This window comes from Elephantulus edwardii, unplaced genomic scaffold, assembly GCF_000299155.1.
Source record: "Elephantulus edwardii isolate Elephantulus edwardi_28Jun2011 unplaced genomic scaffold, EleEdw1.0 scaffold00025, whole genome shotgun sequence".
Lineage (NCBI taxonomy): Eukaryota > Metazoa > Chordata > Mammalia > Macroscelidea > Macroscelididae > Elephantulus > Elephantulus edwardii.
The window spans coordinates 13,195,954-13,210,172 of record NW_006399775.1 but is presented as its reverse complement, the minus strand read 5'-3'; the positions used below and the strand labels follow the sequence as shown (position 1 = coordinate 13,210,172).

At 37.5% G+C, this 14,219-nt stretch overlaps 1 protein-coding gene across 1 annotated transcript in view; it reads left to right on the top strand.

Annotated features, from left to right (window-relative positions):
* Positions 1-14,219, top strand: part of TSSC1 (tumor suppressing subtransferable candidate 1) — a 269,381-nt gene that overhangs the window by 31,454 nt on the left and 223,708 nt on the right. Inside the window, exon 3 of the mRNA XM_006882920.1 lies at positions 5,149-5,281. Within this exon, the coding sequence (XP_006882982.1) occupies positions 5,149-5,281 (133 nt within the window). The remainder of the gene's footprint in view (positions 1-5,148; positions 5,282-14,219) is intronic.

Below are 14,219 nucleotides of genomic sequence, written 5' to 3'. Positions count from 1 at the left end.
GTTAGGCCCCAAGAATTGATGGAATACCAATTTTCATACTTCTGCAAATGGATGCTGTCCCAGACATGGTCCCCAGGCTGTGCCAAGAAATCTAGAGGAAAACTTCCTGGCCCAAAATGTCTATATTTATTCCCATTAAAAAAACCAAAACAAACTGGTCAGTCTGACAGTGTGGCAATTATAGAACCATATCACTAGTAATCACATGTAAGCAAAATTCTTCTAAACTACTAGAAGGTAGGTTGAATAACTGTAATACAAGGGAGAAGAGTCCACATTTTCTTTTTTTTCACATTTTCTTTATAGATTGGTTGATACATTAAAAAAATGAGGAACTGAAACCAGAAATATTGTTACTTCATGATTAATGGCCCTACACGATTTAGTCCATTTCACAGGAATGGATAATTAGGAAGGGGAAAAAAATAGTACATTTAAGTGTTAATGGCTTTTTTTATGAGTTTTAACTCTGTCAAATATTGAAGAAAAAAATTACCATTCTTCATAACATCCAAACATTATGTTGGAATTTTATATTGCCTTTTTGTTTGTGTTCACATATAATTTTTTTTACATATTTTCATGCCATTTTATATTTTATATTTTGCTTTTAAATTTGTAATGTATCCTGAACACTTTTTGTGTTTTTAAAATGGCTCTTAATTCTATTTTTTAAGAGACTACAGAGATTGTGAAGATGGTGCAAGAAAGGACAAGATTCAGATCTGTTGTTCATAGGGTCTCTGCGAGGTGTAGTCAACTTGGTGGCACCCAACAGCACCACCACAATATTTCATAGTCTCATGCACTTTGGATATAGTAACAAGAGAGAGTAGTCCCTAGAGAAGAGCATCATGCATACAAAAATAGTTGTTGTTGTTCTTATGTGCCATCGAGTCATTTGCGACTCATAGCGACCCTATGTACAACAGCCCTAAACCCTGCTCTGTCCTGTGCCAGTTGCACTGCTTCTGACACACCCATCCCGATTACCCCAGTTACTGAATCAATCTACCTCATAGAGGGTCTTTCCCTCCTGCACTGTCCCTCTATTCTACCCAGCATGATGTCCCTCTCCAAAGACCTGTCTCTCCTTACAACATGTCCAAAGTATGTCAGACGAAGCCCCAGAATCCTTGCCTCCAAGGATTAGCCTGGTTTAACCCTCTCCAGGATGAATCTGTTTGTTTTCTTGGCAGTCCATGGTACATTCAATACTCTTCTCCAGCACCACAGCTCAAAGGCGTCAATTCTCCTTCTATCGTCCCTAGTCATTGTCCAACTCTCTGATGCATAACAAGTGATTGCAAAGACCATGCCTGTATCAGGTGCACCTTAGTCTCCAGAGAGACACTGTTGCTCTTGACTACTTTAGAGAGGTCCCTAACAGCAGACTTTCCCATTGCGATACGCTTTTTGATTTCCTGGCTGCTGGTGCCAAGAGTGTTGACCGTGGAGCCAAGCAAACTGAAGCTGTGAACAATTTCAATCTCTTCGCCATCCATCCTAATGTAAAAATAGAGTCAGTGGAAAAGAAAACTGTCTCAAGTTAGATCATCACTGGCTGCAATAATGGGCTCAGACATAGGAGCTGTCATAAGGATAGCACAGAGTCAGCCAGTGTTTTGTACTTTTGTACCATTGTACAGTTGACAGAGCACTATGAGTCAGAGGCAATTTAACAGCACCAACAATATCCACCAGTCTTGATAGTCTCCACTTACAAGTTGGCTAATATAATGAATAAGGATCCTGGGTGTTGTAGTGCTTATCTGCTAACCAAAAGGTTCGCAGCTAGAATCTATCAGCTGCTCCGAGAAGGGAAGACGAGCAGTCTCCTGTAAATATCTATTGCTCCAGAAGCCTGATGGAGCTCTGCTGTGAGTTTGAATTGATTAAATAGCAGCGAGATTTCTTGAGTTACAAATTTAAATTGGTTCAAAAACTACAAACATTTTAAAATAAAAGGCTTCATCTGATATACTTTGGGCATGTTGCAAGGAGAGACCGGTCCTTGGAGAGGGATGTCATGCTTGGGAGGGTGGAGGGACAGCGCAGGAGAGAAGATCCTCAATGAGATAGATTGGTTCAGTGACTTGGGTAATGGGGGTAGGTGTGTCGGAGACAGTAAAATTGGCACAGGAGAGCAGATTTCAGGGCTGTTGTACATATGGTTGTTGTGAATCGCAAGCAACTCAACAACATAAGAAAAAAAACCCCACCACACTACTTTTCCTCTGTTTTCTCATTTGGACATGTATAATTTTTAAAACAAAGAAATTTATTGCAGCAAATATAGAGTCCTTTAATAAATTATTTTCCTTCTAAATATATATTATGGATTATTTTCCATTGCTCATAAGGATCTTCTACTGTGTTTTGAATATTTGATGAATGTATACTCTTTTATGGCAAACTTCCACCTTTGGTTAATAGTGTATTTTCTTGACACTGACTCTAAATTTTAGTATTATATTACAGTGAAATACTGCAATTTATTTGCCCAGTTCTTTATTACCAGATGTGTATGTGGCTTCTAATTTTTCATTATGATAACCAGTACCATAGTGAGCGCTTAGAGATATAAATTTCCTGGTAATTCTATGATTTTTAAAATATAAATATATTTTTAAAAGGAAGAATTATGTTTACATTTTGACTAGGGATATTGATACAGTAGGTGTAGAAATACTTTTAATTCCCTTAAAAATAATTATACAGAAAAGCAGCAAAATTGCATATTTAACTTTTTAATTAAGAAGGTCAAGTGTAATTCTATTATAATTAATACAAAAATGAGAACTTGTTGAACTAATCTTTTTAAATGTTGAAAATCTTTTGCTACTCAGGTAACTCTCACAGCTTTCCACTTCTCCCTTTTTATATATGATTTGAGTTATACTCATTATGATGTGGGCAAACAAAATACAACAAACCACCCCTTTGCTTTCTAATCAGTCCTGACCTATAGTGACCTGATAGGACAGAGTAAAACTGCCCATAGGGTTTCCAAAACTGTAAATCTTTTTGAAAGATAGACTACCACATCTTTCTCCCACTGAGTGGCTAGTTGGTTAAAACTTTAACTTTTCTTTTAGCAGCTAAACACTTTGTCCAGTGCTTCACCAGGATTCTTTAGAATTTAAATAAGGTCCTTCCTAAACCTAATTAGGCAGTAATGTGAAACTTAGACTTGAACCAGGAGGCAGTAATCAGAATAGAGCAAGGAAACACTGCGTGGTTCAAAATCAGGAAAGGTGATTATCAGGGATGCATCCTATTTCCATACCCTTTCAATCTATTTGTGGAACAGATTGTCCGAGAGGCTGGGCTCTATGAGGAAGAATGTGGCATCATGATTGGAGGAAGATTCATCAACAGGCTGCATTATGCAGATGACACAACCTTGCTTACTGAAACTGAGGGAGATCTGAAGCTGTTGTTGCAGAAGGTCATGTACTGCAGCCTTCAAATGGATTAAAGCTCAATATTAAGAAAACAAAGTTCAGGGAGCTCTGGTGGCCTACTGGCAAGAAGCCACGCTGCATTTCCGAAGGTCTGAGGTTTGAATCCACCAGATGCTCCACTGGAGAAGATGGGGCAATCTCCTCCTTAGCCAGTTGGATCTGATTCGATGGTATACAACAGCAACAAAAAAGAAAACAAAGTTTCTCACCACTTGGCCAGTTGGCAGCATCATGATACATGGAGAAGAGATTGAGATTGTTAACAGCTTCAGCTTGTTTGCCTCCACAGTCAACATTCTTGGTACTAGCAGCCAGGAAATCAGAAGACAAATTGCATTGGGAAAATTCTGCTGTCTGTTACCTCTCCAGAGTACTGAAGAGCAATGATGTCAGTCTAGAGACTAAGGTATGCGTGATCCAGGCTAGTATCTTTGCAGTTACTTGCTATGCATCAGTGAACTGGATAAGTCTAAGGATGATACAAGAAAAATCAGTACCTTTGAGTGGTAGTACCAGAGTGTTGAATATACCACAGACTGTTAAGAGAACAAACAGGTCCATCCTGCAAAGGGTGAAACTAGTATGCTCCTTGGAGGCAAGGATTTTGAAGCTCCATCTGACATAATTTATAATTTAGGTGTGTTGCGAGGAGGGCCATTTCTTGGAGAGCGTCATCATGCTTGGAAAGGTATAGGGACAGTGCAAGAGAGGAAGACCCTGGATGAGATGGATTTATTCAGTAACTGGGGTTATGGGGTTAAGTGTATTAGACACTGAAATTGGCTCAAAATAGAGCAGGTTTCAGAGCTGTTGTACATAAGGTCACTGTGAGTCTCAGTCACCTCACCAGCACATATCAACAGGCAGGGACCTTTTGTGACCTAGTGGTAAGAAGGTGCACTGCAATTCCAAAGGTGCATGGTTCAAATATACAAGCTGGTTTGGTCCACAGGAGATGGATGGACTGTGTCCTCCTGTGCAATTTAACGGTTTCTGAAAACCTGGTGGAGGGTCAGCTATGGGTTTGTTCTGACTTAGTGGCACACAGCAACAACCACCACAGCAATAACCCTATCACTTCTTCCTCTTACCCCACAGCCAAATAATAGGGCTGAATAATTCATAGCTGATTTGGACAACCTTGTGCAAGTCTAAGGAACCCTTGTTACACAGGGTGTTATGTGTTGTGCTGTTAACCAAAAGCTCAATAGCTTGAATCCACCAGCTGTTTTGTGAGAGAAACATGGACATACTTCTGTAAAGAATGTCATCTTTGGAAACCTGAAGCAGAATAGCTGTGAGTCAGAATCAACAGCAGTTTTGCTTTAGTTTTTTGACAACTCCAGCGCTAACATGAGTGATACCTTAACCCAGCTACTTGGCAGTACATTATTTGGTGTATTGTCTCTTTTGGATTGCATATGTTCAAAAAGTTGCATTTATTGTATAGCTTACAATTTATTATTATTTTTTTTAGTTTACAGGAATTTGATATTTGTTTTTGAGAGAAATGTAGTGAGAATGAAATTACAGAAGTTTGTCCTCTTAGTTTTGTAAGACTAATTGTTAATGAAAAATATTATCTTTCATAAAAGAATTATGTGAATTGTCTAAATCATTATATTTAATTAAGGTACTGAAACTGTTTGAGGGCTGATGTGCTCTTTTATTGTTTTTTCAGATCCATATCATAGATTTTGATGATGAAAATAATATTATAAATAAAAATGTTCTCCTTCATCAAGTGGGTGAAATTTGGCACATTAGTGCCAGTCCAGCAGATAAAGGTGTGCTCGCAACTTGCTACAATAAAAGTGAGTATATCTTTTCTTAGCTATTTCTATGTGCCAGAGATGCATGCCTTTCTCCATGCCAAGTTTAATAAAAGATTGCTTTTATGTTGCTAATTAATTGGTAAATAATTTATGAGTTTTGACAATTTGAAGATACAACATAGAAGTTGTGATGTTGCTAGTAAATGTGTACAGAAATGATTATAATCCTTCAGAATTGGAATCATAGTCGTTTCAGGAACTTTAATCCCTTGGAGCAAAGGGAGCAATGCAGTGGAGGGGAGGAAGAAGAGCAATCTCCTCCCGTGCAGTTTAAAGTTTCTGAAAACCTGCTGGAGGGTCAGCAATTAGTTGGTTCCAACTAAATGGCACACATCAACAACATTAACTTATCTGCTGCAAAAGACCTCTCTAAAGTATTAAAAAGTAATCATGTCACTTTGAGCACTAACGTGTGCCTGATTCAAGTCGTGATGTTGTTAGAAGACTGAAAAAGAAATGATGCTTTTGAATTGGAGTGTTGTTGAAGAATATTGAATATAAGGATATCTGCCTTCGAAGTAGTACAGGTAGAATACCCTGTAAAAGTGAAGGAGCAAGATTTCCTCATTTCTATATTTTGGGCATGTTTTGAGCAACAGGACTTCATGATTGGTAAAGTAGAGGGTTAGCAAAAGAAGACCCTCACTGAGTTAGATTGATACCGAGACTGCAACAGTGGGTACAGATATAGCAGCAAACTGTGAAGATAGGACTAGACCATGCTGAGTTTTTTCTCTTGTATATAGAATTCTTGCTTCCAAAGAGCACTCCGGCTACACCTTCTCCAAGACATATCTGTTGGTTGACTTGGCTGTTGTTAAGTGCTCTTCTCCAACAACACATCTCAAAGGCATCAATTCTTTTTCTGTCATCCTTATTCATTTTCCGGGTCTCGGATGCATGGCTAGTAATCGGAAAGGCCTGAATCAGACACACCTTAGTCCTCAAACTGACATCACTACTCCTCAATAATTTTGAAAGGTCCCTAATTTGCAAATTTTCCCAGTGCAGTGTGTCTCCTTATTTAATGACTGCTCTTACCAAGGTTACATACTTAGGACATATTTCTAGGAGGTTCTATTCCTCGGAGAGGGACATGTTGGGAAAGGTGGAGGGTCAACGAAGGAGAGGACTAACACAGTGACTGCTGCAATGGGCTTTTGTGTGTCAGGAAGTGTGAGGATGGTGCAGGACAGGACTTGGTTCAGGTCTTTTGTTCATAAGGTCACTGTGAGTCATACTTGACTTGATGGCACCTAACAACAACATATAGAATTACTATGAGTTAGACCCTATTCACGATGCCTGACAATAGCAGTGACCTAACTAGATTATTCTGAAAATTGTGTTGAATTTTGCCTCCTTTTCATTGCTTGTGTGCAGTTGTGTTTCTCCTGTTTATGTGCCATCAAGTCAAAACCAACTCCACAGGGCAGAGTAGAACTGCCCCATTTGGATTTCTGAGGCTAAGAATGCCCTTTTTATGGAAGTGAATCTAAAAGTCTCTCTCCTGTTGAGCATCTGGTGGATTTGAACCACTGATCTTTCAGTTACCAACCAAGTACTTAACGCACGTGCCACTAGTGTTCTTTATGTTAAAAATTGTATGTTAATATTTCATAAATAAATTTCTTCCCTGCTTATTATTTGGGTGTCAAAACTTCTGGGACCTTTTATACATTTATGTCAAACCAAGTGCCTATGATGATACTAAATTATCATGCAGCCTCCACTTTCAGTCGTTGTCAATTACCTGTTTTTCAAATTCAGGCTAGAGAAGAAAAAACACCTCATATCTTTTTTTTTCATTTATAAGCCATGATAAAGTCTTTGTGTGTTTCTCCTGTATAGTTTCTAAAAAAGATTTCCTTCATTTATACATAATACTAGGATTTTTCTTTTTCTTTTAGACATTTAATGGTAACTTAGTCTCTCACATCTTTCCTTTCATGCTGTAGCTTCAAAAATATTATTATATAGGGATTGCCTTCTCTTTTTGTCAGTATGGTCACCAGGATGCCCCATTTCCAGAATTCTATGTTTAGACACTCAGCTTTCATAGAATTCTATTTAAAGTTTCTTTCTACTTTACCCTCACATCTGCCTTCTTTTCTTTCTGTTTTTGGTTGTGTGTGTGGTTTGTTTTTTTTTAACAATAATGCATTCTCAGGGCAAAATATTATTTTGTGAAAGTTTGTTCCCCCCCCTTTGTTTTTACTTTTAGCATTTAATTTGTATTTTGTTTATTTTTTGGAATAATCTCTCAGTGAATTCTCTCTAATTTTAGTCTTCTTTCTCCTACAATCCATATTTAATTTGAGGTACTTAAAAAAGAAGCCAATTTTGGGGTTACTTTGTTGCTAATGAAAGTCAGTTACCACCAAAAGGCTATGGCAACTTGGCTGTTCTACCCTATAGTTCCCACCAGTACTTTTGAGACGGTAACCTCGTTGTATATTTAAGAGGTAAGGATAAAAGTTGGAGTCATACCGTGGTTCAGAAGATTGAATTCTTGACTGTCAAAATATCGATAATTCAAACCTATCTAGAGGTGCCTCAGAAGATGGGACTGACAACTATTTTGGTGTTTATTATTTTTAATATTATTATTTTTAGTATTATTTCCCCCTTTACTGTATTGCCATTCCACTTCAAGGCCTGTTTCCTGAATTTTGAAGCAGTTGGATCACTATTGCTTCACCTGGCAATGCTATTACTGCTGCCTCTCTGTACATCTTCCCCTTTTTAACTTTGCAGATAACCAAAAATTTCTCCATATGAAAATAAATACTATCTAGAAAAGTAACTTTTAAAAAGTTAATTAGTAAGTTGGTAAAGGAAATAACAATATGTAGTAAGAGTTTAGACATTATCATTAATAAATTTTGTTAATGGTGATCTTTTGTGGCCTAGTGGTAAGGCGTTGTGCTGTCAACCCAGAGGCAGGTGGTTCAAATCCACTAGCTGTTCCACAGGAGAAAGATGGGCAGTTTTCTCCAATGTGATTTACAGCCTTTGAAAACTTACTGGAGGGTCAAATATGAGTCAAATATGTCTGACTTGATGGGAATGTGAAAGAAAAAAGAATATTAATGTACTCAGTGTTATAAAACAAAATATCTGTGAATGATTGAATGAAATACCAAAGTGATTTGTACACTTTCAGTCAAGTAAAATAATTTTTTAAAAAGTCATTTTCAAACATTATCTCAGCCTTCAGATTAATTCAAAGTTAACTGACTTTAATCACTTCTCCAAAATTCCTTCATCTTTGCCATACAATCCAATATAATCCTGAGAGTGATACTTTAGTAATAGCATTTTTGCTGAATTGTGTTGGTTAGAAGCAGGCCATAGGTCCCATTCAGATTCAATGGGAAGGATTTTAAAAAGGAATAAATATTAGGGAGTTGGAATAATGAGGACCACTCTAAAATATGTCTAGAGCAGTACTCTTTGCCCTCCAATGATTCATATCCCTCATTTTTTACGAGAGTTCATCCTATTGTAGTATCAACCCAGGGTTCTAGAGTTCGTCATCTAAGTCACATCCAGGTTTGAGATAAGACTTCTGGGTGGGTATTTTGGAGCTGCACTGCCAGCCAGAAGGCATGTGATTTGTGTCCACCAGCTGTTATGGAGTACAAGATGGACAGTCTCTTCCTGTGTGATTTACTGCCTCTCAAGACGCTGGAGGGTCAGCTATGGTTCAGTTCTGACTTAATGTTTCATAATAACAACAAAGGAGCTCTGGTAACATAATCTTTAGGAAGTTGCACTACTAAACTTCAGGTGACCCTTATCTGGTGGTTCAATCCATCAGGGTCTTCTTGGGGGAAAATATGGACAGTCTCCTCCTGTGCAGTTATTTACAGCTTCTTAATAACTTGCTGGCAGGTCTGCTTTAAATTGATTCTGACTTGATGATAATGAATTGAATTTTGAACACTAAGGATACAATGTATCTGCCCCTGATACATCTAACATATAATGGTGAGACAGGCATTAGATAAACAACTGTAGATTTATTCCTTAAAAGTTGAGTTTGAAAATGGAAAAATGTCACTGGCTCATGGACACTGGACAGAAAGCTTATGGAGTTTTTTGTTTGTTTGTTTGTTTGTTTTATTTTAATTGGATTTCAAGTCCAGAAAATTATTCTTAACTTTAGGTTCTTGGCTTCATCCTTGTACCTTTGCTTTGATTGATATTCATGAAAGATGCCATGTTCTTGTAACTGAGTAGTTTTTATCAGTCTGCTTCTTAAAGTAGAATTTTGGAGTGTATAGCCTCTTTTCATTCGGCAATCTCAACCCCTTTTGGTCTAAGCTGACAGTATTTCTGCTGCAATAATTTTCTCAACAATCTTACAAGTTTTTAGTGATTTTAATAATTATTCATGCCATTACACAAAAGCTGCACTCATAAATTTTTCGAGCTATTTCTGTCTCTACTTTGGTTTCCTGTTAAGATGGTTGAAGGACAGTTCCTTTCGTCTTCCTAGACTACTTCATGCTTGACTGAGATCTGGAAGGCATGGCCTAAACCTCTTGAAAAGGACTTTATGGCATTGAATTTCTGAGGCTTTAGCAAAATGTTATTTGGCTAATTCTTGGTCTTTTCTCTAGAGTACATGTTCCTGATAGTAAATCCCTTCATTTTAACATCGTTTGCCATCTAGAGAGGCTGAGAATTTTAAAAATTACTCATTCCTGGTTCATCTTAGCATCTTCCCTCTTTCTTATGTTTTACTATACACAGAAAGGGAAAGAGTGATTTTTTTCCTTGAAAATCTCCTTATGTGTGTTACAATTTTATCTTTTGCAAGTTCTGAGTTCTTTTTGTTTTAACTGTAGAAGTCAATCATGTATAGTTCCTCCCCCTACCACCACTACATATAAAGATCTTTTTCCTTGTCTCTGGTGACATGCTTCTCATTTTCTTCTAAGCCTGCATTGACAGTACCCTCTACCTTCATTTCTATTCCTAGTCGTTCTACTTACTACCAGTGCCCGATTCCAATGCTGCTCCCCAAATATTAAGAATTTGTTGGTGTCTTGCCATACTTCCAGGTGCCAAATTGTGCAGTAGTTTTATACTGGTTGTTTTTGATGCCATTCAGTTAGCCATGATTCACAGTAACCCTATAAACAACAAATCTTACCTTTCAACAGACTTAGTGGCTTAAAAGAACATAAAATCCGTTTCTCACCGTTTCATGTCTTAATGAATCAGGCTTGACTAGGTTGGGCTCTGTTCAGGGTCTCCTAATGCTGGAATCAAGGTATAGGCCAAGCTGCATTTCTTTCTGAGGGTCTTCCTCTAAAATCTCATGATTGTTAACAAAATTCACTTCTTGGTTGTTGTAGGGCTAAGGCCCTCATTTTCTTTCTGGTTATCGATCAGATTGCTCCCAGTTCTCAGAGTCTATAAGTGGACATTATAAACTACTAAATTTATGTTTAAAATATAAATTTGTTAATCAGCAAGAAAAAACCAATATAAGCATCTAGCACTACTTCATTTTGTCCTGGTTGTCTACAGGCTTAGCTAGACTGCTTTTCTTGAGTTACCCCAAGTCTCTTTATTTACAATCTGAAATTTCCAGTCACCCACTCACTCTTGCATCTGTCTTTGAAAGCAGAATGACTTTTAGCCACTGTTCTAATCTCTCAATCTCACTAGAGAGAAAGACATAATGCAGCTTAGCTTTCATGTCTCAGTGCTAAGAATTCCTTTTTTTTTCCCTGCCATGTGTGGAAATGTGCTCCCAGCTTCCCCTCCCAATAATGTGAAGGGAGTTTCAAGGCCGCTTCAGCTTTTTTCTTAGCTCATTGCCCTTTGAAGCTATTCCTGGTGTCATCCCTAATCTGTATCAGATAATCTGTAGCAGTTGTTGTTCTCCTTGAATTAGCTTCCAAAATATTTTTGTTCAGACATCCTTAGAACAGCTTGGAACTATAAGACTTGAGCACATCTTGCATACCTTAATACAGAAAAAAAAATTTGGGGGGGTGAGATTCAGCACATTTTCTAAACAAACACTTAAGCTGTGTTTTCTGCACTTAGCTTAAAAATCACTAGACTTCCACACTACAATAAATTAAATATGAATTAATTCCAAAAGCATCACAAAGTTAAATTAAAATGTATTGCTTAGGTTGCCACCTCATCATAACAGATTATTTTGTAAAGACTGAAATTGCACTGTATATTTTTCTTCTCTTCCTGTAATGTTTTTCTTGTATGATGTTTTTAACCTATTAATTCCTAGGCGTGTTGAAGGCTTTTCCAGTGTTTATTACATATTTGCCGTATTGTGCTAAATTATTAGTGTCTAGTTATAAGCGCTACAAAGATGCTGTTCTTTGAAAGCTGTTGATCTTGAAACAGAACCAATGATCAGAAAGAAACTTTTGTGTTTTGTTATCATAAGTGGATCTCGGGTATGTGTTTTCTTGTGTTTCTTCTCTTTGTTATTTTTAAACTGGTTCTGATTCACAGGACCCTCCATTTGGTTTCTGAGGCTATAAATCTTAATGAGAGGACCATCTTTCTCCCATATGATATTTGGACCGCTGACCTTTCTGTTAACAGACACATCATGCTACACACTTTCCCACCAGAGTTGATATGTTTAGGTGCCATCAAGACAGCTATAACTCATAGCAACCATATTTATAGCAGGTTGAAACTTTGCCCTATCCTGAGTCATCCTCACAATCTCTGCCATACTCAGGCTCCTTGTTGTGGTCACTATGTCAGATCGGCTCGTTGAGGGTTTTCCACTCTTTGGCTGTTTACTTTTCCAAGCATGAAGTTTTTTTTTCTCCAAGGACTTCACTATTCATCTGCCAGTTCGCTGTACTTTTTCCAAGAACTGTCCATCACTTGTCTGCTAGTTCACTGTTGTGTGATGGCTTGTGTGTTGCTGTGATACTGGAAGCTATGCCACCCAGCAAACTCACTCATGGTGGACAAGTTTTAGCAGATCTGCCAGAATGAGACTCAGAAGCCCAACTGGCCATCTACTTTTGAAATCACAGGCTTTCCAAAACCCTGTGAATAGAGTTGACATAATGTATAACATTGGAAGCAAGAGTGTCATCCACTTCCTAAATAACGTGCCTCCAAAAACTCTCTGAACTTTGATAAATGTTGGTAGTTGTAGAAGGGCTTCAATGAGCCTTTTGTTCATAGGGTTGCTATGAGTTGTGCTCGACTTGAAGGCAGTCAACAACAACAACAATGTGTAACAAATCAGGCCACTAACCAGAAGGTTAGACCTTCTGTGGGAGAAATATAGACAGTCTCCTTCTGCTAAGTTTTATATTCTCTGAAACCTGATGGAGGATTGCTATGAGTCAGAACTGACTGGGCAAGTGGGTGTGTATGAATTCTGCTTTTATTTCAGTTAAATTTGCATGATATATTGATTAATGATAACATCTATTTATCTAGAGATTAAGGATTTCTAGGCTATACCTTTTGACATATGCCCTGGAGGAGGTGGTGGTGGTGGTAGAGGGGATGAACAGGATGGGGAAGTAAGCCTACTAGTTCAGAAGGCAGAGCTCATTGCAGAGGCTCATCCCCGTTGTTCTTTTAAAGATGTTTGTGTGTCTTCCTTCACACATATACTGAAATTGTGTGTGTGTGTGTGTGTGTGTGTGTGTGTAGTATTGAGAAAAAAGGAGAAAGAAACTGTATTATTATAAAGGAACTTGTATTAATATAAGGGAAACTAGGAAGCAGGATAAGGTTGTTTCATATGTCTAAGAATTCTGTTTGTTAAATGTTTAAAAATTCTGGTGTCTAGTAATAAATATTTTAGAAAGGTCTGTTTTCTTTAGAAATATTAATATTTGTTGTAAACACTAATATTTAAAATATTTCAGTATAAAAATCTTTTGAAGTTAGTCTACATCTGTAACATGATCTAACTTGTGTGTGTACATGTGTCTGTGTCTGTGTACGTATGTGTGCATACACATACATATGTGTGTAAAGTCACACTGGCTTTGCAAATAAACATGGAAAATTAATTTATCCACAGTTTTCATATATACATATGTGAAAACCTTGTTCTATACCTTTTATCACATCATTTAGGCTGGACAAAAAAAAATAATAAAAAGCAAAGCAGACCCACTATCATTGATTTAATTCCACCTCATAGCAAACCTATAAGACAGAGTAGAAATGCCCATAGTGTTTCCTAAGCTGAGAAAAAAAGCAGCAGGCTATATATCTTTCTGTCATGTGATGACTAGTGTGCTTGAACTTCCGGTGTTTTGTTTAACAGTCTATCGTTCTTAACTTGCTGTGCTGCTCTTGTTGTGTGCCATCAAATTGGAACCGTCCCATTATGGGCCCTCCAGCAGGTTTTCAGAGACAGTTAATCACATCCTTCTCCCAGAGAGTAGCTGGTGAATTCAAACTTTGTGCCTTTGGGATTGCAGTGCAGCAACTTAGCACTACACCACTCCCTGCTATGCCACTAAGAATCCTTAATAGAAAAGTTTTATTTGAGCTGTTTCCCTGATCAATTTAAGTAGCCACTCTTCCAAGCACAGAGGTACTTGCAATTATCTTCTCTTTACTGTCTTAAAAAAATGATAGAAAATTTTCTATAGGTTATGGCGACCTAAAGATGCAAACTCTTTTTCCAACTATCCCCATTTATTCTAGATAAATCTCTGCTCATGAAAGGAGCAAGTGACAGTCTCAAACAGTGGCCTATTGATAAGGATTTATAACTGTCATTGTTCTTTTAGGTATTACCAGTGATGATTGTGAAAAATATATTCTGAGAGTCAGGTTGGTGAGGGGGTTGATGTATGGACAATTAACTCTTTTGGAACTTTTCCTAAATGGATGAACGTGTTTTTTTTAATGCCTATTTTTCTTTCTGAAG